At 52.0% G+C, this 18,425-nt stretch overlaps 7 protein-coding genes and 1 pseudogene across 8 annotated transcripts; 1 reads left to right on the top strand and 7 right to left on the bottom strand.

Moving 5' to 3' along the window:
* Positions 1 to 443: 443 nt before the first annotated feature.
* Positions 444 to 540, bottom strand: MYCFIDRAFT_t56 (annotated as a pseudogene). The gene has a single exon. The product of its transcript is annotated as a tRNA-OTHER (tRNA).
* Positions 541 to 1,412: 872 nt separating this feature from the next.
* On the bottom strand, positions 1,413 to 2,715 carry MYCFIDRAFT_156204 (uncharacterized protein). Its single transcript, XM_007931187.1, has 2 exons — positions 2,653 to 2,715; positions 1,413 to 2,597 (listed from the first exon to the last, which is right to left on the bottom strand). The coding sequence occupies exon 2, from the start codon at positions 2,340 to 2,342 to the stop codon at positions 1,701 to 1,703; it is 642 nt and encodes a 213-aa protein (XP_007929378.1). The 5' UTR covers positions 2,343 to 2,597; positions 2,653 to 2,715; the 3' UTR covers positions 1,413 to 1,700.
* Positions 2,716 to 3,114: 399 nt separating this feature from the next.
* MYCFIDRAFT_183555 (uncharacterized protein) lies at positions 3,115 to 3,866 on the bottom strand. Its single transcript, XM_007931186.1, has one exon. The coding sequence runs from the start codon at positions 3,520 to 3,522 to the stop codon at positions 3,271 to 3,273; it is 252 nt and encodes an 83-aa protein (XP_007929377.1). The 5' UTR covers positions 3,523 to 3,866; the 3' UTR covers positions 3,115 to 3,270.
* A 1,757-nt stretch (positions 3,867 to 5,623) lies between these two features.
* Positions 5,624 to 8,986, bottom strand: MYCFIDRAFT_198674 (uncharacterized protein; the record flags this gene model as incomplete). Its single annotated transcript, XM_007931185.1, has 1 exon — positions 5,624 to 8,986. The coding sequence occupies one exon, from the start codon at positions 8,984 to 8,986 to the stop codon at positions 5,624 to 5,626; it is 3,363 nt and encodes a 1,120-aa protein (XP_007929376.1).
* A 1,567-nt stretch (positions 8,987 to 10,553) lies between these two features.
* On the bottom strand, positions 10,554 to 11,339 carry MYCFIDRAFT_78184 (uncharacterized protein; the record flags this gene model as incomplete). Its single annotated transcript, XM_007930758.1, has 2 exons — positions 10,554 to 11,011; positions 11,273 to 11,339. 2 exons carry the CDS (start codon positions 11,337 to 11,339, stop codon positions 10,554 to 10,556), a joined length of 525 nt encoding a protein of 174 aa, XP_007928949.1.
* Positions 11,340 to 11,766: 427 nt separating this feature from the next.
* Positions 11,767 to 13,170, bottom strand: MYCFIDRAFT_189971 (uncharacterized protein; the record flags this gene model as incomplete). Its single annotated transcript, XM_007931184.1, has 1 exon — positions 11,767 to 13,170. The coding sequence occupies one exon, from the start codon at positions 13,168 to 13,170 to the stop codon at positions 11,767 to 11,769; it is 1,404 nt and encodes a 467-aa protein (XP_007929375.1).
* A 2,451-nt stretch (positions 13,171 to 15,621) lies between these two features.
* MYCFIDRAFT_216230 (uncharacterized protein) lies at positions 15,622 to 16,828 on the bottom strand (the record flags this gene model as incomplete). The annotated part of the gene is made up of 3 exons (XM_007931183.1): positions 16,074 to 16,828; positions 15,806 to 15,957; positions 15,622 to 15,736 (listed from the first exon to the last, which is right to left on the bottom strand). The coding sequence occupies exons 1-3, from the start codon at positions 16,146 to 16,148 to the stop codon at positions 15,622 to 15,624; spliced, it is 342 nt and encodes a 113-aa protein (XP_007929374.1). The 5' UTR covers positions 16,149 to 16,828.
* Positions 16,581 to 17,315, top strand: MYCFIDRAFT_111933 (uncharacterized protein; the record flags this gene model as incomplete). Its single annotated transcript, XM_007931182.2, has 2 exons — positions 16,581 to 16,881; positions 17,080 to 17,315. Coding segments are annotated over 2 exons (537 nt in total), but the record flags the coding sequence as incomplete, so codon positions are not given.
* Between the last annotated feature and the right edge of the window lie 1,110 nt (positions 17,316 to 18,425).

Genomic DNA, 18,425 nt, shown 5'->3' with positions numbered 1-18,425 from the left:
CTCTTGCAAGTATCCCAGGGCGATCAGGGCAGGGGATGCGTGTTTCGAATCCGGCGGTCGGCATCTGACGATTATTTCTTTTTGCTTCTGAGCATCAACCTCTGACGGCTGTTGTTCAGACTGTGAGAACAACCAAAAATCGTCGGCCTTACATCCAGTCATAGGAAGGCTCGGGTTTGATTTACATGTGAGGTAACAGTGAACTGAACTGTGGGAATTCGTACAAAAGCCTGTGGATACAGATGGTGCTCGACACAAGACATATCTTATTCAAACTCGTGTCTCCACGTACTTCGTTCAGATGTATGCTTCAATTTCAGAGCTCACGGTGTCCGAACGATTTCGACGATGATGTGCCTCGCTTCTGGGGGTCCAAAGCTGTGGCTTGATGATCTTCAGTTTGATCGGAAATCTCAGCAGCCTTCAGGAAAAAAACAAGATAGTGGAGACGGCGGGACTCGAACTCGCATCTCACAGAGGAAGGGCGGGAGGGACCCACAAAAGACACCTCTGTGTATCTTACCGTTAGACCACGTCCCCTTCTGATTGGATGCCTATGGTTGGTGCCACGCTTTCACATGCTGAAGAGCAAAAAGTCATATTCGACTCAGATCTTGGACCGGAACATGAGCAAAAAGAATCATTGGACATCCCGGGGATCGAACCCGGATCCCGTACGAGCGGATATGCTACGAGGAGCTTCAGCCTCGAGACTATCATCCATCACAGAGCTGTGGGATCGGCATAGACCGCAAGATGCTCGTACGGATCTTACCATTGGACCAGACGCCCTTGGAATGATTGATTGGATGGCGGACATGACGAGGCTGTTGTACTGTGTAGGCTCAAGGGATTGTGTTCCTTTGGACTCTTTGCATGTGACACGATGAGGCATTCTTCGGGAGTGTGGACGTTAGCTTCAACAGCATCAATTTCATTTCACGAAACCAACATGGCGATGAAGCCCTTAGAAGCTGCAAGAAGTAGGACTTGACTACACTCAGCCATGGACTTGAACCGCCATCCCGCTTGGGGCATGGGAAGTACCCAAAAGAGCCTCTTACGCGTCTTATCATGGGACAAATTGGGCTGTCATTTGATGATGTGAATGACGAGCAAGCATTTTTTCTTCAGTGCTAGTACTTGAGGGATACTAGTAATTTCCTGATGAGGCTCGAGGTGAACGTCGAGGTTTGAAGTACTCAGCTGGGTTGATCTCGTCAGGTCGCAGATGATATCAAATGGAATGCTTGGCAAGTAGCTCAGAGATGACCAGAGTCTCGAAGTTGGAGGCATGAAACTCGTGTTTGACTTCCTGACTGGAGTTCCAGTTGCAGCGACGACGTGACCTTGGCGGTTGTGAGTCGAGAGGATTCATCGCTTGGGGTAGTCTGAGAGGCGAAGTTAAGTGTCGACGCTGTGATGCTTTTTGATACATTTCTATACTGTACATCGTTCTCGCGCCTCGGCAGTGACCGCGCTGCATCCCTTCTTATTGATGTAAGCAACGCTTCAATGCTGTGTTGCGCCTCGTTTCGGGCAATGACGGCGACCGCGCAGGCGACCACCTGTAGACGAATCGCCGTGACGTAGGTCTCTGAGCGCCGTGACGAGATGTAAAAGCTTGCTACAGCTTTGTCATAGATCAGCTCTCATGCCTCCTCTCTCTTCGTGTGTCTCCATGCTTCCGCCATCAGCCACTAGTAGGCCCTCTCGAAGGATACAGTTGTCCTCGCTTCCGCTGGCGCACGCTCCTGCACAATACCCCAGTCCACCGCAGCCCACCAGTCCTCCAAGAACTTCCTCTTTCCCGCCACACCATAGTCATACATGTACACATGCTCCCAAGTGTTCACACAGAGCACCGGCACAAGGCTCGTGCCTCCTGGCGGAATCTTGGCCTGGCCTCTGCCTTGCTGGCTGTGTGGGCCAAATGCGCCGGCTGTGTTCGCGGGGATTTGCGATTGAGCGTTCAAGTATCTCTGATACGAGTATGGGTTGTTGGTGTTCATGTCCACGCCTTGCTGCCTGTATCCTGCTTCTGGAAACGGGGTTCCAGCCAAGTATGTGTTCAAAATGCGCCACTGCCCGCTCCTGCTGCTCAACCTTCCTGCGGCATCCACCTTTCGTGCCCAAACCAGCCACACAAATCCTGGACCGAACATACTCGCGGCGGTATCGATCATGGTTGCGCGCAGAGTGTCGATGCTGCCAAAAGTCTTGACTAAGCTCTCCACCATCTGGGGCGCCTTAGTCAGAGGGATGGGCTGGGTGGAGAGAGCGCCGAAAAAAAAATGGTTGTTGAATGCCATGCTTGCGTGGTTGAAGACGGCGGCATTCATAGGATCTCGTGCGAATGATAATATGAGGTCTTTGGTAGTGAGGTTTTCGATGGGTTCGCCGGCGACGAGGTCATTGAGCTTCTGGATGATGTGCGCTTGGTATTCTGTCCATGCCAATTTGTATCCTTTCGCAGCGAACAAACCACGCACGCCCTCCACCGTGAAAGCCTCCTCGAATCCCAACACAGGTACCTTATGCAGGTGTCGTTGCTGTTGTCGCTGCGGTTGTAATCGGGGGAGGATGGAGGTGCGTGTCTGCAGCACGGTGAGTACGTCGGCATTGGCATTGGCATTGATGGAAAGGACGCACGCATGAAGAACATGTCCACGGCGGGAGCTTGCAGGCACTCGCAGGCCTCAATATGCGTCTCGTGATCATGGCGAAGCGTGGATTGCATGTGAATGTCGGGTGTGGTCTGCACGTTCGACGTCGAACTTCACCTCCGTCTCGGCTCGATTTCTCCGATGCACTCACAGCCAATCGTTTGCTGTCCGTGCACCGCTCCTCAAACGCGCGCCCAAGTGTTTCAGCTTCACTCTGCCCGACTTCCCAAGACATGCTCACCACCACACAATGCCTCCAGACTGCCGCTGGTGTCACCGCGAAATAGCACATGGCCTCCGTCATCCAGCGCGTCTCCACGTCGTCGACATGCTCGCTCCACGTCCATTCATCCCCAAGACAAGACACGGTAAGACCTGCTGACCGTCACCTGTCCCATTTCCATCTCCCTTCACTCCACTCCCTTGTCTTCTACATTCACCTCTGTCTCGCCTGCCTGCGAGCGTGGATCGGCCTGCATTGCATTTCCTTGTCTCTTTTCCTACTTCTGTTCTGCTTCTCTTCAAGATCCCCGCGCGGCTTCCTGCGCAAGCGCTCCAACATGCTGTCTACGAACCTTCTCGCGGCTGCTTTCCTGCTCGACTGTCATCTTGCAAGCGCACTCTGGATCCCGAGAGAACTCGAGAACGACGCAGCCTTCTGGCAGCCCGAGGCATCCACTCCTGTTGCCAGACGAGACGCGCAGACATGCGGCGGCGTCCCAAATCTCACGCCATGCGGCACTGGATTCCCGTCGAGCTTTTGCTGCAGCGCGAACAGCAACTGTCTGCCGTTAAACACCACGTCTCCAATCACGGCCGCACTATGCTGTCCTGCTGGCCAGGACTGCCAAACCATTAGTACCGTCAGTTGTGACAAGGGTCTGCAGAACGCAACTGCTACACCAAGTTCCGAACTGCATTCGGATCCGCCTACCCAGCTGGACTCTTGCGGGAACGCATGTTGTCCCATGGGATACAAGTGTCAGGGCGGAAATTGTATAGCGTTGACTGCGAGCCAGGTCACTGCGTCCACGAAGTCAATCTCTTCACTATTGCCAACCTCTACAGCGTCGATCTCGGTCAACGTGCCATCGACGACGGCTCCTGCGAGCGAAGCAGCTTCTGCACCAGCTGATCTTACAGACTCCAACAAGTCTTCACATGGCTTTTCAGGTGGCTCATTCGCTGCTGGCTTCGTTCCGGGCATCGCGATTGGCCTTCTTGTTGCGGCCTTGGTCATCTTCTGCATCCGCAAAAAGCGCCAGAATCGGAGCTATGGCGATGAAAAGCACAGATCGTCCGCACGAGACACCTTGACAGATCTCTCTCCAGATCTGTACCGCCGCCCAACCGTACATGGTCGATCGATCTCAGAACCTGCGGTCGACACGAGCGCTGTTCATCGTACTGACTTCCTCAACTATTCGCCCCCAAGTCAAAAGAGCATCCGCCTTGATGGGGCTACAGGATATGTGGTGGAGGTGACATCTCCGCCAAGAGAACCAGTCTCGCCCCAAGAGCCTGCCAGACAGAAAGGCTGGTTCTCGCGCTCGCCATTCGTCAACCAAGTCTCAACCCCCAAACCGACACATTCACCGATCCCGAGTCACCTCAAGCGAGGCACACTCTCCTTCAAAGTCAGCCCGGTTCGTGGCCTGAAGAAGCAGAGAAGCATGCACTCGCTCCGCCGACAAGCCGATGATCGCGATGCAAGAAGACCCGATAGCCTTGCTCGAAGGCAAAGCACGGAGACGATCAAAGTCGCAATGGCGACCCCGGATCAGCACGCTCCTCAACTTCCGCCCACCAGCTTTGGCCGTACCCCAGAAGAGATGCTTGCTCGCAACCTTCGTCCACAAAATCCAGAGCCGCTCACATCGCGAAGCTGGCAGACTATGACCTCTGGTGTCTCAAGCGAAGAATCGACACCCATCGACGAGGAGCCAGGACACAATTACCAAACACCCACCCGACCGGGCCGAAACAGTAATGTCGCAAACATCGGCGCTACGCTGCAATCACCATACACTCCTTCGAACTATGGTCCAAGTCAGCCTGCGCCGCTGAAAGTCAACAAGCACGACTTTCTTTCCGTAGATCCTGCTGCAGGCAAAGCTTGGAGCAATCGACTCAGCAGTATCTTTCCCGATCGGGACCGTGATTCATCGTGGAGAGATACGAGGATGACGACCTGGGGTAGCATTATGAATAAGGCGGGCTTGACGAAGAGCAAATTGTATGATGGCGACAACGCTGGTGGCAAGTTTGTGACAAAGGGTGGTGATCCGAGGGAATGGAATAGACGGTCGTGATGTCGACAGCAGTGATTATCTCTCGATCAAGCGACAAAATACTACGACTTGAATGACAAGACCCGCTCAATTCTCACAATACCTGTCACTTTCATTTCGTCCGGCAAAATTGGCAACATCTAGCAGTACTCCAAACCCCAGACTCTCGCACTGAGCCTGATTCGACTCGATTCTTGCAATCGCAACATCCGCTACACGGAACACGGCGTCTCTTAAGAACGGGTGGCAGACTGGTAGAAAGATTCTCGAGAACGGTGAAATGGCAAAAGGTATATATACCTTTCACCTGCACCACCTGGCCAGCATTCGGTAAATCGACTCTGCCGTACGCGTCAACAAGTGCTTCGTTGGTCGGAGACAGTAGTCTTGTCTCGCACATCTGTCGCAGGGCGAGTACTGTTCTTGCTTGGTATACAGTGTTAGGAGTTGGTCAATTTCTCTCGTAGGCCAAGATCCCTAGACCCGTATGGTCTGACACGGGTCTGGTTGGAAGATCGCTTGGGGCGAGTATCGGGCCACGCGCGGGGATTGTATTCATGTTGTACGCATGGCCTTACAGTGATGAGATCTGATTTCAGCCAGAACAGTTAGTTGCGTGCTATGCGATTCAGTCAGAACCTATCATCGACATCGCTCATTACATTCTCAATCCCCATAAATATCTTCTTCTCCGTCACCATCCTCCTCAGCGACGTTCACACCCTGCCTCCTCAACATCTCAGCATATTCATTATTGCCTTGCTCATTATCTTCCTCGTCATCATCATATCCACCTCTCAGAATGTCATCCAATTCATCATGAGGTTCCTCATGCGTCTCGGTCTCCTTCAAGAAGCGAGCAAGCTTGTTCGGCTTCTCTGCCCCAGGTTCATTTTCATCATCTTCACGAGGTCGGACAGTGCCTCTTGGGGGCGAAGCAGGAGGAGCTTCACCTGTCCGCTGACCCGAAGACCCTTGCGGAGGACGCAGCCCAGGTAAGAATGTCTGGGGAGATCCTCTTGGCGTCGTGGGTGGTAGAGCCAGACCCGTTGGGCTCCGTGCGGCAGGAGCTGTAGCCGCGACCGGAGAAGTCGTGATTGTGATTTCTTCATCATCATCGCCATCCTCGCCGAAAAGATCATCATCCGTTCGCAAGCCTGGATCTTCAGGTTCGGTCAAAGGATTCGGATCAAGAGCGGGAGGTCCAGCTGCGCGCTCTTCTCGATCTAGAGGATCTGGCTGCGCGACTGATTCAAGGATTGTTGTGACTGCTTCGGCCTCTCGCGCACTTCGAGGTTCTGGAGTTGGTATGCGGTTGCCTGACATCACGTCCACAAGAGCCGACGTGTTGGGCGGAGTGGTCGGTGTAGTTGTTGCAGCTGCGGCGGCTTCGCGACTGTGTGCGTCCTGGGCGAGATGCATCTGAATGGAGGTCAGAGGATCAGAATTGAGATGTGTGTTGGGCACTGGCGATGAGAGATCTGCTCCGACAACTGCTGTGTTTGGCGGATGAGAAAGAGAAGGCACATTTGATATGTCTGCTGCAGATGACCCGCCGACCATCGAGGCACTTCCTCCAAAGCGTCGTGTTTGATCTTGGTGCGTGGCTTCTCTTTGACGTTGACGCTGCTCGGGGGTTCCATGGCGGTTGATGAATTCTGCAATTTGACTTCGACCGTCGGCCATCGCACTCACATCCTGATCTTCTGCTTGAGGGCCGACTGTCGGTGGGAGCTGCGGATTAGCACCCTGGATGTTGGCGTCAGAACCATCGAGCGGCTCTGGCTCATAGTTGTCTCCGTCGTCCTTGTTGGTGAAACCTCCATTCTGGGGCTGATTGTCTGACGTAGAGGCCGGACCAGGAGCGGATCTCTCCTGCGTATCTTGTGTCCGACTATAAACAATGGCCCTGTATCGAGCGAGAAGTGTCTCCGAAGAGTCTTGAATGTCAAACTCGACTTCGGACGGGGAACGACCACTGTCGCGAAGAGCTTCTTCCAGCTTAGCTCTGTTTGGAATGCTCGCATCGTTCACTCTCCATTCGTCCAGATCATTATCCAGCCGGAGACGATCGATGAAAACATTCAAATCGTGATTTCTTAAGATAGGTATCGTCTTTTCAAATGCGCGGTCTGCCGGCACGCTGGCAGTGGGTGCGACAAACCCGTAGCACTTCAAGAATGCCTCTATGGTTTTGCTGTCCATTTTGGATTCGCGGGTAAGATTGATCATTTGAACACCATCTCGTTGGAAATTTTTGTAGTTGCGTAGCACGGTGGCAGGACCAGACGCAATTTCAAGCCCGAGCGCGATAGCCCATGCATTGAAAACAGTGTGTAGTCCACATTCCCATGCGCTGTTCTGTCGGATCTGGTTTGTCCTCGGATGAGCCGTCTCAGGTATTGAGAAATTCGTATGACGTGCCCATCCCAGGTCTCTGAGGAGATCTTTGAACTTGGTAACGTGCTCTTGAAAGTCTTGTGTATGCCCTGTACGCTTGGCGCTATCGTAGTGGTAGATTTCGAAATCTTGATTCTCTCCACGGTCCAAAACGAACAGAGAGTGGTGTCCCCGGCCGCTTGCATTGTCCATCGTCGAGAATGGAAACAGAACCGGACGACCTGGTCTCGCCGTTTGCTGGCCCGGTTTTGGCATCCCAGGAAAGCTTAGAGCTACAATGCCCGCAGGAGGGAGGTAAGCAAAACGAACTGCTTCATTCTTCTCAGTAACGGCTTCGGCCACTGACACGATCGCCTGTTGCAGTGTTTCATCCAGAAGGAACTGTCCTTCGACGACTGGATCTTCAGCCGTGGTCTTGAAGTTTGTACGGCGGCGCACAAGCTCTTGCAGTCGAGAAGGATAATCTTTGCAAGGATCGTCAACCGACCCGGACGGCATCTGCCCTGAACTCCCGGTATCATTTCCGTCGCCTCCAGACTTCTTGCGCTTCGGAGCATCATCCCCATCGTCCTTCGAAGACTTTCTGGAGCGCCTGCGGGATTGTGTGTAGGCGCCAGGGAAGACCGTCGCGGAATAGCCAAATGCTGGTTGGCCACTGGGTGAAGCTCCTGAAGACAACGTATTTGCATCGTTCGCCATCGTTTGCTTTTCCTGTGCTGATGATATAGACCTACTAGGCTCGACTTCGGTGGCGTTTGAGAGAGGAAGTTCGCCAGAAGGGGCCTCAGAATTTGCCGCTGTGGTGTGGGCCGCGGCCGCATTTTCACCCGTGAAGGAGTTTTGATGAGGGATTGTGTGTGGAATATCTCCCAAAGCCTCTCGTGCTTGGTTGCTGTCAACTCTCGGCAAGGGTGTGATTGGTGCAGCGGCGACAGGTTCTCTCTGGGCAGGTGGCGAGGCTGAAGCAATTCTTGCCGGAGTTGGAGTGATAGCGGGAGTGTCTTCGTGTTTCTGCTCGGTCTGCGCGCTTGTACCTTGGAGACCAGAGACTTCAGTCTCAGGCGCGGCGGCGACGGCTTGGTTGCCTGCATGACCTGCATCTCCTTCGATCAAACTCGTTCCGGCACCATCCTGTGCTGGTGGCCGAACGGCTGACGTCGATCCAGATCCTGGCTCAGCTGCATCTTGAGCGATCGCCGCTGGTACTCCAGCCGACTCAGCAGTGTCTGCTGCGGGTCCTGCGGGCTCTTCTGGATCTCCAGCAGCAAGTGCAGTGGCCTTGGCCTTGCCTTTGCCGTTCTTCGCTCTCCCTTTGGCCCCCTTCTTGGTGCTTGATTTCTTCACTCCGGCGGCTTTTGGGGCTGCCGCTTTCTTGGCCGGAGCCTTCTTCCTGGTCGCTTTCTTTCCTCCTTTGCTGCTTGAAGCTTGATTTTCAGCATCCTTCTTCTCAGCTTTGGCCGCCTTTTCTTCGGCTTTGGCCGCTGCTCTGTCCCGGATTGATTCCTTGGTGTCGACTTCTTCAACCTCCTGCTCCTTGTGCGCCAAGATCTTTTCGGGGTCTTGGGTTGCAACGACTGGCGAAAGGTCGTCGTCGCCAGCGACATACCGGCTTCTCGTTCTGACATTCATGGCTGTTGCTCAAACAAATGCTTACGCGATACCCTCTGAAGGCGTGAGCAGCGACAGTGTACGTAGTCGTTCGACCGACCGCTCGAAAGCGACAGCAAGGTCTTTGTTCTGCCATGTCCGCATCCGGCCTGACATGCAGATTGCCATTCTTGAATGCTTTCAGTGCAGACTTGGATGTTGTCACTCTGGCGAAATGCTCTATTCGACGCTAGCAGCTGCAGTACATGACCGACAGCGATGCGCTCGGAGAGAGATGCACTCGAGATTTGCAGAGGAATGCTGCAAGCCTATGACACAATGTGATTGTCGATGCTGGAATGTGGCCAATGCTTGGCAAATCGTGTCCCTCATTCTCTCCATTCTGAAGGCATTCCGACAGACCACTGCTAAGCCAACGCCAGAGAGTGGAACGGCGACGAGGACTCCCTCGATCACATTCTCTTTCCTGTATCGATATTTCTTGGACTGCTGGGCTGCCCTCTCATTCGTCTTCGGAAATTTTGCCAAAGAACTTGCACAGCGGCTTCCAGCCTTCGTCGATGGTCATCTAGAGCAGTCTTCCAGGGGTAATCTCGCAGGCCTTGAGAATGTCGTCGTATGTCTGCTCTGCACAGCTTTCATGTTGGGCAGGATCTCACGTGAATTCCTCGCATCGAAATAGCCCAAAGCCTGCTTCTGGCTCACCGTCGCGGCAAATGTACCGATCCAGGGCTCTAGCCATATCACGATGTAAGTAGCCCAGTGGAACAGACCGTTGGTGATAGCTGTATATTCAAAAAATTTCGACCAGGCGTCGTAGTCACGATTGACCAACACGGCCTAGGTATCCACAAGCTCCCTCCACAGAAAACACGAAGGCAGATCTACAACGCCGGCAAAATCGCATAGGCCTTTGTCGAACTCTTCTCGACCATAGACTTTGCCCTTCCCTTCATACTTTGCTTCGATGCATTTCAGCCAGAATTTGCAAGATGGCCTGCAGTCACTGATTAACGGTACACCGCAACACGACCAAGCAGGAGCACGCTTACGTGTTCTCCGTGGGGAGATATTAGATTGGTGCTCCGAGCAGTTTCGTTGAGTGCAGTGGACATCGTAAGTGTCCATTTCGCGGAGGACTGAGCACCAGCACTTGCATTGGTACTTTACGTTTCGAGGTCATCGCCATTTTTATGATCAGTGCTGTCTTAGTGGAGAATGAAGTTGCGAGAGTTTAGCTGAACGAAACATTAGCATACCTACCAAGGTTCATGTAGCTCCAGCCAGCTGGATCATGTGTCGTCCAACCTGGAAATCTGTTCGTTGCCCTGGTGCACAAGCTGACAGCGTGATGATAGGGCAAAAGCCCAAAGTTCAAGCGCTGTGAAAGGATCGAGGGATTCGGCACTCCTTCAACGAGAATGCAGTTCGGGTTTTCAGCTGCATGATAAGGATGCTCAGGGCAGTCAGAACAGGTCGTCTGAACGAGAGGAGGCCGGATGCGAATGCTTGGTATGGACGCATTCAGTCAAACAGACCAGACGGCCCTTTATGGCCGGAGAGCAGAGTTGAGGAGTGCGCGAATATCTTAGACCTCTCCAAACTCTGTCAAACCATCTTGCTTGTCAATCTTGACAACCAAGACAGCGAATTGGCCATTCTTTTTCTCATCCCATATGATCTCGCCGTTCTCATCTGTCGGGATGTATTGCTTTGCTCCCGGGATCTTCAGCAGTTCCTTCTTGACCTTCAAGCCCTCCTTCTTGAAATCAGCCTTGAGGGCCTGCGCTTCCGGTCCTGTCCATTCCGACTTAGCCTTCGGCATGAGTGTCCATGGCACACCATACTCCATCTCAAATTGAGCACCTATCTCTTCCTTCCGCAGTCCGACTTTGTTCGCTGCGGCCACGTAATAGTCCCATATGCTTTGCAGGACCGGCGCATCTGCCAGCTTCTTTTGATCGTCTGGATGCCAGACCGGTGCGACTTTCTTGACTCGCTGGTATGAGACATCGAACAAGATGGCCATATCAGCATTGAGAGTGACTCGTTAGTTGTACTGCCTACGCCCATAGATCTTGAAGGTTCGAGTACTCTCCTCTCCGTACTTGGTCTGCGCTGCTAATGCATTCTGGGGAATGCCCAGCTGCTTTGCGATCGTTTGAAGCGATAAGGCTTGCCCTCCAGACGCGTGGAGCGCGTTGACCGATGGCACCACTTTCTTCAGTCGCTGCTCGGAGATTGTGAACTGGTACTGCGTGCGAAGAGTCGCAAGTAGCTTTGACCTTCCCAGCTCAGGATGCGGACTGCGAATCTCGGAAACTGCTTGGAGGAGCGCGTCGTCTGTCGGGAAGTTTGGGTCTGGACCCGTCATCGTGTCCTTCGAGTGCTTCTGGCGCTGGGACTGAGTGAGCATCAATTTGAGGGCAGCATTGCTACTGAAACCAATGGTGGCCGTGACAACGGGGTTGGGTGCCTCGGATCAGCTCTTTTCTGGATGAGACTTATGATCACAATCCGAATTTCTCGAGAACGTTTATGCTCAAGAACACGACACACCGGTGCGGTGGGAAATGAGAGACGCAGGCAATGCAAGGGTTATCACTGCAGGGTGAGGTGACAGGTCGCGAGTCGATCTGAGAACGAGCGCATCAATGTCTATGACGAGAAAGATATATATGGTGGAAGCATGACACATTACTACACTGACAGCCCGCTCAAGTGAGATATCATCTCGGGTTTAAATATACAGTGTAGTTTACGCTACTCACAAGGCCAGTCTACGGCCTGATCCACCCTGCTCATGCACGCAATGCCTGTACAGTGCCTCGCTCAATCTGACCGATGATACCGCCTCCAGAGAGTGTCCAGGTTTCACTCACGAGGTTCTCCGTGACACCGTTCCTGAGCATTCCCGATTGCGCATAGTACTGCATAACACCCCGAGCTTCTTCTTTGCTCAGACCACGGAGTTTTGTGACGCCTACAGTCGCCATTGCATCTTGTACCCACTTGTCATAAGCGACGTATGGGTCACCCGCCTGAGGTTGCTTGTTGCCTTGAATGGCTTCATTGCGCTTGATACAATGGTGTAAAGTGTGTGCGCTTGCCTTGTTCGATTCAGACACTGCGGCGAGGACCATGCCGCCGTTCGGAAGAGGTATCTTGCCAGAGAGCAAGTCGATGAAGTGCTTCACAAGTGTGAGTTCGTGTGCGTGAATTGGCTGAACGTCGGGATCCAAGTATGCGGACAGCCGCGAAACGTGATCGAAGCCATCCAAGCTGTAAAACACTGGCGGAAGGTCGCCTCCTGGCGCACTAAGCTCAGCCCAGAATGCTTGCCAGACGGGCCATGCAGCGTCTGGATCTCGAGCACCTAACTCTGCGAGCCGCAGAAGTGTGCTGTTCGCCGGGAGAGGAATTGGCAGCTTGTGCTGCTGCTTCATCTTCAATGTTTCTAATGTGTTGCGATTGGCCTTGGCGATGTTGTCCAGCAGCTTCGCGGTGTAGTGTGGCTGGACGTACATGGTTCCATTTTCCGTCTCGATGGGCTCATAGGAAGTGTGAGCATTGACCAAGTCCTGGGCTTCTGGTATATGCACGACAACCCATTTCCTCAGTGAAGCCATGGCCATGGCTTGAAGCTGTAACACACTCTTACCGCTGTCGCGCTCACCATGAATGACCTTCCGTACGGTTCTTGCTGCTTTTACTGCCGCGACCCACTCTATGTCACCAGCAAGGTCCACGGTCTCTTTCCGGATCAATGTCGCCGGTCGTCGAAAAAGACTCCATCCTTGTGTAGGTTTGAAGGCTTCTGCTGCTCGTAGCGCATCGACGGTAGGATTATTGAGGCCCAAGACGGCTCCTTGAAACTTTTGAAGGACTTCGCTGTTTATGTTTCCCACGTCGAGATCCGGAAGGCCTTGGATCTCGAGAGCATTGGTGTTGCTGAGCACAACCCTTTTCCGAAGTGCCTTACGTTCACCAACAGCTGGGGGTCTAGTTGGTGATGCGCGCTTGTTCTTGGTGAGACGTAATGTTCGTCCTGCTCGGGATGCTGGCTTCGCGACTACACCCTTTTTCTTCTGTACCGGTTGCGCGGAGAGGGACGTCGATGTGGAGAATGAGGACCGCTGTATGACATGGTTTGGCGCAGCTGTCTCGATGGCGTTCAATGAGCGCTTGAGACAGCGCAGACACATTGAGCGCGGCATTGGCGACTGCATCTTTGGGACGTTGCTTTCAATGGAAGCATTGCATGGCATTGCATGGAGTGGCTGATGATGCAGCAGCGGAGCGGACTCCGGACAGGCCGCGGAGATGCCAAGCTTTCACGCCATGCTCGACTCGACTTCTCGTCGTTCTCGACAACCACCTACTGTGTTTTACGTTAAGGTTGAGAATGCTAAGGCCTCTCGATTTTTATACGTTCTCTAAAAAATACTTCCTCGATAGCGTAATAGTAATTTTCTCGATCTTTTCTCCTATCTTTTACCTATCTTTCATTTATCTCTTATTTATCTATTAACTATTTTTTACCTACCTTTTATTTATCTTTTATTTATCTTCTATTTATCTTTTACCTATCTTTTATTTATCTTTCAGTTGTCTTTTATTTGTCTTTTATTAATCTTTTATTTATTTTTTTATTTATCTTTTATTTATCTTTTATTTATCTTTTATTTATCTTTTATTTATCTTTTATTTATCTTTTATTTATCTTTTATTTATCTTTTACTTATCTTTTACTTATCTTTTACTTATCTTTTACTTATCTTTTACTTATCTTTTACTTATCTTTTACTTATCTTTTACTTATCTTTTACTTATCTTTTACTTATCTTTTACTTATCTTTTACTTATCTTTTACTTATCTTTTATTTATCTTTCATTTATCCTTTACTTATCTTTTACTTATCTTCTATTTATCTTTTATTTAGTTTTTATTTTATCTTTTATTTATTTTTTTACTTATCTTTTATCTATCTTTTCTTCATAATAGCTCTGTACGATACATCTAGTATACGTCTCGAAAAAATGCGATGTCTCGCTATTCTCAACCTCAGAGTGTAGAAGTCGAAGCGTACTGTGTTTTGCGTTACAGTATCCGTATCCACGATCGAAGCAACATCCACCCGCGGCATTGCCATCCCTACCACACTCGCATGAGACGTTTGTCGTCATTGTCTTTCTTTAACTCTCCATGAAAGGTCTCAGCCTTTGGCTCCAAGAATGGAACAAGGACGCAAAGACATTCTACATTGTCTCTTGCTCTGAGCAATGTCTACTTACATGGCACCTCTGACTTTTTTTCTTTTCGCCTAGCAAACAATCATTACACCTTAGCGCTGGCAGCAAGGGTCACTTTTTAAAATATGCAAACTCGCGCCGAATTTCTCAAGACCGGGCTGGAACCCACTGGCACTGTGCCAGAGAGCGAAGATTGTGCTGTGTGCACAGATGAATACACTGAGCCCGTCAAGATACAAGCCTGTGGCCACACATTTTGTAGGCAGTGCATCTGTCAATGGCTATCACTGAGATCGAAGAATACCTGCCCGACATGTCGACGAGTCCTCTTCGCTCTGAATGACAGCGATCGCGGGCCGATCGCCAGAACTCGAGAGCAGGTCGTCGCCATGAACGAGGCATTGCTGAACTCCCGATTGCTGACTGGCGAGTTCCACACATTCAGTACAGGCATAAGGTGGAGTGTGTCTGACATCCAGCGAGCCACGGCAGCGGCGAACTTCTGGCTGGGAGAGCAGCATCACACGAATGCGGCAGGGCCTGCGATCATAGATAGTCGCCGTTTGGGCCACCACATCATCACAATGGGCAATCTGCTGCTGGGATATGCCCAGGCATTGCAGCGTCCATATAATGAGGATGAGCTCCGCGATTGGTGCCGTGTGCTACGTGCCTTGTACGACGTTCTCGATACTAGAGATGGCACGCGCATGGATGCACTGGTCATGGTGCATCATGTCAGATCGGAGATTCAGGTAGGTCTGGCGCACCAAGGGCTTCCTGTACCACCTCTTTTCCGCGACGAGATCCAGCACGAACGGCTGCGAGCAGATCTAGACCTCTTGCTGCAGTACATTTGCCAAAAAGCAGTTGAAGTCTTCAGCCGACATGAGCAGCGCAAGATCGCAGCTCGAAAGAACACATCCTTGATCGGTAAGTTGGCGCATTGGGCTCAGCAATACTGGGTGGGCAGACATTAGCATCCAAACACGAAACAGAATCTTTTCTTCCTGGAAAACAATCTTAGTAGGCCGTCGAGCGTTCATAGATCTCGTCCTCTCCGCCCCAAACTCACTCAGCACAGAACTGAGAACTGACTTCACATGCACAAATCCTGCCTGCCAGCGGACCCCTATATGTACCAGTCCGAGAGCTGATACGCACAGTGTGGTTGCGACACGCGGGCCCAGATTGGGCACCCACTTACCTTGTCAGTGGCGCAACAGGTCTTGATCGAGCGATGGGCTGTAAGCTTGCGGCATCGAAATTATTGTCGCACCATTATTGCTCTCAGCCCGATGATACATCGTGTGTCCCGACCTTGGAGTAGTATCGTTTGCAATCATACAGTATCGTACCTTTCTGACGGCGAATCTGACCCGCCCCAGCAATCTGCTGATATATCAGACGTTCTTGGAGGTATTATCACGAGATGCATCGCGTTGTCTGTCGGTACGTAGGTCGCAGCCAGGACGGTCCTCGAGCTTTCTCGTGGTGTGCATAATGCCATGCCGGCAGCTGTTATCATGATGTCAACACAATATGTCATTCGGTGCTTTGTGCATAGGGAGGACAAGTGCAACACACAAGTGCCCAAGCGGCTTCGGCAGCTTCGCAAGCATGTCGGTGTAACTGCGTATCGCTCTCCAGAGGTCAAGCACCACAGGAGCTGGAAGCTTGATAGCAGATGGACCCGCATGTAGACCAATCACATGCTGGACAGGGTCCTTCCCCGCAATCTGCGGAGTGAGTAGTGTCAAGAGTCAAGAGGAGGCTAAACAAAGAAGTAGATTGGCCATCTCATCTCGTGCTGCTTATTCCTTCGAACTGCTGCAACACTCCCACCCTCACATACCTCTCTGCTTCGGCTGTACTGCCTAGATTGGACCCGAATTGGCTCACGACGAAGGAAAGAATATCCATCGAACATCGGTGCCGACACGCGCTGGAGACGCTTGGTGACGCACTCATACCACACCAGCCCAGCTCCTGACGATCTGCGAGACTGCGTTTCGAACTCACAACACCTCCTGGCTTCCAACGAACTGGGAAGGAACGACCGTGATAAGAGCGCGCTACGACTAGCATCGCGAACAACCACGCGGACTGTCGTTGGCCTTAGTGCCACCCAGTCCAAAACACCACACTTGCATCGGAAGCCGATACGTCCTTGATACACCGCCAAGTCGCACGCCAAACTACGCCCACCATGACCGACGACAACACCTCGTCTTCATCGCCACGCTCGGCACGTCGCTCGTCTTTCGCAGGCGAGACCCTTGCCAATCTGTTTGGCTCGGGCCACCGCGGCAGCATGTCCAGGACTGCCAGTGAGGCCAATACTAATGCCACCGGTCAACAGCCGGTTCAGTCCTACCCAGGCTCAATCGCTCATGCAGCTGCCTCGGCTCAGCGACGGAGACTGTCCATCAGCACGCTTGGTCTCTCTGCATCGCCCAACTCGTCTCCTTTCGGCTCGTACAACAACCGACGAGACAGCTACGGCACTGCCGGCAGCGATAGCATCGACGAATCCGCCATCGAGGACGAGCCTGGCCCTGCCAATGCAGCACCGCAGACACCATTCGCGAGGCGCATGTCGTTTGGAGCAAAGGCTTTGCGAGATGTGAGGACAGGAGGGACAACTAGTCCCAGTCAGAATGGTACTAGTAAGCCTGGTTCTGCTACTGCCACCTCCGAGAACAATGCACCGAAAGCACAGAACGGGACGATCTCGAACCGAGATTCCAAGGCTCGAGGTTTGTCTGAAATACACCTTCTTTTGTCGACACCCTCGCTCCACCATCACCTTCATGCTTACCATTTCCCCGAAATCGTGCTGACATATCGTGTCCTCGCAGGCTCTGAAGGATTTAATTGGTCCGAAAACTTCCGTACACGTGCCGAGCGTTCTTGGGTTGGAGGGGGCTCTTCCGGCTTTGGATTTGGCCAGAGCTCACCGCCTGGCCGACAGGATAGGAGCAAGAGCGTTGCGGTCATGGAGCCTCCAGCTCGCGAGATGCCGAAGCCCAAGGAGCAGGTTCGGCCGGATCACTTCCAGGAGAGAATCCTCAAGGGCGACTTTTACATGGACTAAGAATTGAAGAGATGGAATGGTTTTTGGGCGGATACGGTTTGGCACAGGCGTCCTTGTGGTGGATGAAAGCTTTGATGTGAAGACATGGGTATTGAAACAATCTGCTTCGAACACTACTTGAAAGCGACTGGAATGGATGAACAGGCGGGCAATTCACCTTTTGGCCACCAAAACTGCAGGAAAATCAATAACTGGTCGGCGCCACGGCAGAATGGGCATATAACGAAGTCACGAAGCACAGCATATTACGTTTGCGAATTCAGCAAATGAAAAGATTCGAAGGAGTCCGTCTGATGAGATCGTTGATCGGGGACACAAATGTATGAGAGCGGGAAGTTTCTTTTGGCACTGGCTGGTAACACGGATTGGTTGGCACAAAGTGTATGAGTATCAAATTGAGAATCTCGAATACAGGTTGGAATACCTGTCATGCAATGCAAATCGCTTCAGTCACAGCACCATGCTTTCTGTCTCAGATCCCTGCCTCGATTCTTCACACAATGTACCATCCATGAAATCACGCCTACTACCACTCGCTGCTCTCATGCCCACCGACTGGCCGTAGTCATGTCAGCGAGAAGGCGGCAACACAACTCAGATATCTCGCAAAAGTAGAGTCGCCACCTATTGAGCGCCGAAAAATAATCCTTGAGTCTTGGCATCATTCATGTGAAAGCTGACTCCACCTACAGTGTGAGACTTGCATACTAAACCACGCACGTACCTCCGAGCGGTCTCACGTTGACCAGCAACTAATCAAGTCGCAAAAAAGTGCTCCTCTTCCATCCAACCACCTCAAGCGCGTCTGGTAAGATAGGCAGGAATTTGGGGCGCGGGACCTCATGGGGGAAATCAATACCTTCCCTTAGGTGACCTGTACAGGCGACTCAGTCGTCGCCTCAGTGCTTGCGGAATGCGTGGTTCGATATCTCTTTCTTTTTTTTTGCCACCATTGGACCCCGAACAAACACTGTGAGACTTGCCTCCTCCTGCACCACGCACGAGCTCTCGAGGGTAAGATACGCAGGAGTCTTTGACGGTCGCCGGGTTGATTTCCTTTGCTGTGCTTTCAGTGCTGCGTTTCGCTTGCCCTCGCTCTTCTTGTTTCCA

The sequence above is a fragment of the Pseudocercospora fijiensis genome, assembly GCF_000340215.1.
Source record: "Pseudocercospora fijiensis CIRAD86 unplaced genomic scaffold MYCFIscaffold_7, whole genome shotgun sequence".
Taxonomy (NCBI): Eukaryota; Fungi; Ascomycota; class Dothideomycetes; order Mycosphaerellales; family Mycosphaerellaceae; genus Pseudocercospora; species Pseudocercospora fijiensis.
Note: the sequence above shows the minus strand (reverse complement) of the source record. Positions and strands in the feature narration are given on the sequence as shown.

What these genes read in the sequence shown, in the direction of transcription:
- MYCFIDRAFT_156204 (XM_007931187.1), bottom strand. Translation starts at nt 2,342, where the DNA reads ATGAATGCCGCCGTCTTCAACCACGCAAGCATGGCATTCAACAACCAT.
- MYCFIDRAFT_183555 (XM_007931186.1), bottom strand. Translation starts at nt 3,522, where the DNA reads ATGGTTTGGCAGTCCTGGCCAGCAGGACAGCATAGTGCGGCCGTGATT.